This window comes from Panthera pardus, unplaced genomic scaffold (assembly GCF_024362965.1).
Source record: "Panthera pardus isolate Hobbes unplaced genomic scaffold, ASM2436296v1 HiC_scaffold_12, whole genome shotgun sequence".
In the NCBI taxonomy this organism is placed as follows: domain Eukaryota; kingdom Metazoa; phylum Chordata; class Mammalia; order Carnivora; family Felidae; genus Panthera; species Panthera pardus.
In genome coordinates, this window is record NW_026526677.1 from 40212644 (window position 1) to 40216979 (window position 4336).

At 51.3% G+C, this 4336-nt stretch overlaps 1 protein-coding gene across 1 annotated transcript; it reads right to left on the bottom strand.

Annotated features, from left to right (window-relative positions):
- Positions 1–535: 535 nt before the first annotated feature.
- LOC109271044 (RNA-binding protein with multiple splicing-like) lies at positions 536–2045 on the bottom strand (the record flags this gene model as incomplete). Its single annotated transcript, XM_053900617.1, has 1 exon — positions 536–2045. A coding segment is annotated over one exon (741 nt), but the record flags the coding sequence as incomplete, so codon positions are not given.
- Between the last annotated feature and the right edge of the window lie 2291 nt (positions 2046–4336).

The window sequence follows — 4336 nt, forward strand, 5'->3', positions numbered from 1 at the left end:
ACTCACCCAAATCCAGGTTTTCCCTCCCACCTCTTGCCCAAGAAACCCTCTCATGACAACAGAGGAGATCAGGCAAACTTGGCCAGCTGCTCTGACCAAGGGAACCCCATTCAGCACCACTCTGTGTAGACAATGGCCCTTGACATGTAAAAATGTGGTCTAAGAGAGCACTGGACTCTGAGTCCACAGGATTGGGTATAAGTTACCTCTACACCCAATGTCAGTTGCCCCTCTTTTTTTTTTTTTAATTTTTTAATGTTTTATTTTTATTTTTGAGACACAGAGAGATAGAGCATGAACGGGGGAGGGTCACAGTGAGAGGGAGACACAGAATCTGAAACAGGCTCCAGGCTCTGAGCTGTCAGCACAGAGCCTGACGCGGGGCTTGAACCCACGGACTGTGAGATCATGACCTGAGCTGAAGTCGGACACTTAACCGACCAAGCCACCCAGGCGCCCCAACCCCTCTTTCTATTCACTTTTCCAGGAGCCACTCCATTTCCATAAGAGCATGGGAGATCCTGAAATTCATTTATCATATTATAGGAAGGGGACACCCTTGGGCGCTAGCCACCATGCTACTAAGTTTAGTTCGAGAATTACACATTAGTCCCAGCAGGGGGACAGGCAGCTTGGTTAGAAGCCGGAGACCTTGGCTTTAAATACACAGCTTTGGGGCACCTGGGTGGCTCAGTCGGTTAAGCGGCCGACTTCGGCTCAGGTCATGATCTCGCAGTCTGTGAGTTCGAGCCCCGCGTCGGGCTCTGTGCTGACAGCTCAGAGCCTGGAGCCTGTTTCGGATTCTGTGTCTCCCTCTCTCTGACCCTCCCCTGTTCATGCTCTGTCTCTCCCTGTCTCAAAAATAAATAAAACGTTAAAAAAATTTTAAATATTCAGCTTTGCAGCCTGGCTCCACTGCTCTGAGTGGCCTGCCCCACTTCTCGATCTCAGCTACCTCGTGTGAAATGAGACTAATAATATACTTACTTGAACGGTCTTTTTTTGTTTACCATGTGAAAAAGTAAAACTTTTTGGGGCGCCTGGGTGGCTCAGTCAGTTAAGCATCCAACTTCAGCTCAGGTCATGATCTCCCAGTTCATGGGTTCAAGCCCCACATTCCGGCTCTGTGCTGACAGCTCAGAGCCTGGAGCCTGCTTCCGATTCTCTCTCCTTCTCTCTCTCTCTCTCTCTCTCTCTCTCTCTCTGTCTCCACCCTTCTTCCCCTTGTGCTCTCTCTCTCAAAAATAAAGAAACATTAAAAAAAATTTTTTTTAAGTAAAACTTCGTATCACATTGTTTTTTGTTCAAGAAACACGGAAGTGTGATAGAGGCTGTGGCAAACTCTCGAAGGGATCAAAACTGGACACAAAGTTGCTCCGAGCCAGCACGCTCCAGTTTTGTAGAACAGCTTGGGAGCAGCGGCCACGAAGATTGCATCGACATCCACAAGACAGGTGGCCGTCCCCCTCACGCACCGGGAACCCGGTACTCAGCAGCACCGTGGGGACTTCCAGCCTGGAGCCAGGGGCACGGGGGCTGCAGTGAATGGGGGGAGCTGAAAGCGGGAGGGGGTAGGGCAGGCGCGAACTCCACCGGGTGCAGAGTGTGCGAGGGCTACTGGGGTGAGGCACGGGCACCGTGGGCTCACATGGGTCTCCAGTGGCGAACTGCGTGCGGTCGATCTTGGGCAGAGAAGTACGGTTTGGAGGCCCGGTGACTTTGTTCTTGGCCACACTCGGGTTTGCCTTTAGCAGCGTTTGTGGAACTTGGGGATCGAAGTGGATGCCATTCAAAGCTTGCTTTGTGGCTTCCGCTTCTGAGCGACTGTCAGAGCTGACAACACTTGCAGGCCGCTTAGATGTAAGCTTTATCAGAGAACCCTCGTAGCCCCGAAACGGTCTGAAAAGCAGAGAGAGCTCCCAAGGTTTGACACCCAGCGGGAGGTCACTGACCAACAGGGTGCAACGGGGTTTTGGGCTCTCGGTGGTCCGACCTTCTCCCAGGATGGCTGAATAGTTGTTTGTGATGATGAACAGCTCTGTAAATCACCTTGTAGACGCTCAAAGCCCTGCTGCTCACGTTATTGCCGCAACGCCCGAATTAGAAGGGGGCTGAGAGATTACTCTGGCCAACATCTTCATTTTGTAGGGGCAGAATCCGAGGCCCAGAAGAGAGACCGGCTTGTTTCCTGGGTTTGGGGAGGGTAGAGCGGACACGGTATGCGTGTGTCTCTGGTGAGGAAACCGAGGCCAGGACTGAAGCCAGGTGAGGCTTTCTGGACGACGCCACGTACCGGAGCCAGGTGATGCCGTGTGCTGTGCAGCCAGCCCGGACTCGGAGCTCTGAACCCTCAGGCTGGAGCCTCACGGGGAGGGGCCTGACGGCACCTGCCTGTGAAGAAGAGTGTGACCCGCCTGACTTCGCATTTGGCTGGAACGGGGCCACGGGGGTGCCTGCTGAAAACTCTGCCGTCCGGTGGACAGAGTCTTCAGACTTCCATTTCTTGTCTCTCTCTAGGCTCTGTCACGCTCTTGGTGATTTCTTCCCCTCCCACCACCTTGAGTAACATCTCTATTCTGGAAACTCCCACGCTGACGATACCCTGTTGATTCTAAGACACATTTTAATATCTTCGAAGTTGGGACATGCCCTAGTTTAACTGGCAGCGCGTTTTCATACTAGTACATAAAATAATGGGGGTCCCGGTCAGTGGCATCTCATATTTGATGAAATATGGTACAGGCTTACTGCAGAATACCCTCTGAATTCCAGACTCATAAATCACAATGGCTTTTCAACATCTCCCCTTGGATGGGGGATAAACACCTCCAACACAAATAATGAAATTGAATTCCCGACCTTCCGGTCCTTCCCTGGCTAGGCAACTGGCAATTCCGCCCTGTTAGTTGTTTAGCCTAAAATCTGGGGGTCACCCTTGACCCCTCACTTTCTTTCTTAATCTACATCCAATCTATCAACAAATTGCTGATTCCCTTCAAAATAAACCCTGAATCCACCCGCCTCCCACCAATCCACCACCACCACCCTGCTCCAGGCCACCCCCATCCCTTTCCGGGATTATAGCAATGGCCTCTGCACTGGTCCCCTGCTGTCCCGCCCACCTACAGTGTCCACTCCGTGTGCCACTGGAGGGGGCCGGTGGTTAAGACAGGCTGCCGGACCCCCCAGCTCCCTACCACCCTCACTCTTGCTTCATGACTCTGTTTAATTTTTTAAGAAAAATTTTTAACATTTATTTATTTTGGGGAGAAAGAGAGGCAGAGCATCAGCGGGGGAGGGGCAGAGAGAGAGGGACACACAGAATCTGAAGCAGGCTCCAGGCTCTGAGCTGTGAGCACAGAGCCCGATGCGGGGCTCAAACCCACGAGCCGTGAGATCATGACCTGAGCCGATGTTGGACGCCTGACTGAGCCACCCAGGTGCCCCACTCTGTTTAATTTTTTAAATAACTTATAATTCGCTGAAATTACACAGGGTTATTGCTTTCTGCATTTATCGTCTGTTTTCTCCACCAGGATGCGAGCCCCACAAAGGAAAAGATTTTTGTCTCTCCTGTTTAGTGCCTAATCCCTGTCCTCTGGGACAGTGCCTGGCATATAGTCGGTGCTCCATAAATATTTGAATGAATTATTTCCCCCAGGATGATGGTTCTGAGGGAGCACTGATGTCAGACAAACCTGAGTTCAAATTCTGAATCTACTGCTTTGTGGCTGTGTGAGTGGGAAGATTCATTCAAACTACTGGGGTCTGTTTCTCACCTGCATTAATGGGGATGGGAAGATGTACCTCTCAGGGCTGTCGTGACGATTAAATGAGTTAATATTCACTAAGCACCTGCACAGGGGCGCCTGGTGGCTCAGTCGGTTAGGTGTCTCACCCCTGATTTCAGCTCAGGTCATGATCTCACAGTTCGTGGGTTCAAGGCTCCCCATGTTGGGCTCCACGCTAGCAGCACAGAGCCTGCTTGGGATTTCTCTCTCTCTCTCTCTCTCTCTCTCTCTCTCTCTCTCTCTCTCTGCCCCTCCTCCACTCATTTGCACTCTCTCTCTCTCTCTCTCTTTCAAAATAAATAAACTTAAAAAAAAAGGCACCTTCACAGTGTCTGACACTTACTAGGTACTCTGTAGTCATTTATTACTATTATTATTCTTGTTGTTCCAACCTCTAGAATTTGAGCTCTGGGGCTTATCACCAAACCAGGGCGTGCTGGAGGTGAGCTCAGAGGTGTGCATACACTCAGTGGGAGCGGGAGGGGGCGGGGGGTGGCAGGCAGCCTGGGATCCGAGTCCCTGCAAAGTCATACATCAGCAGTGTG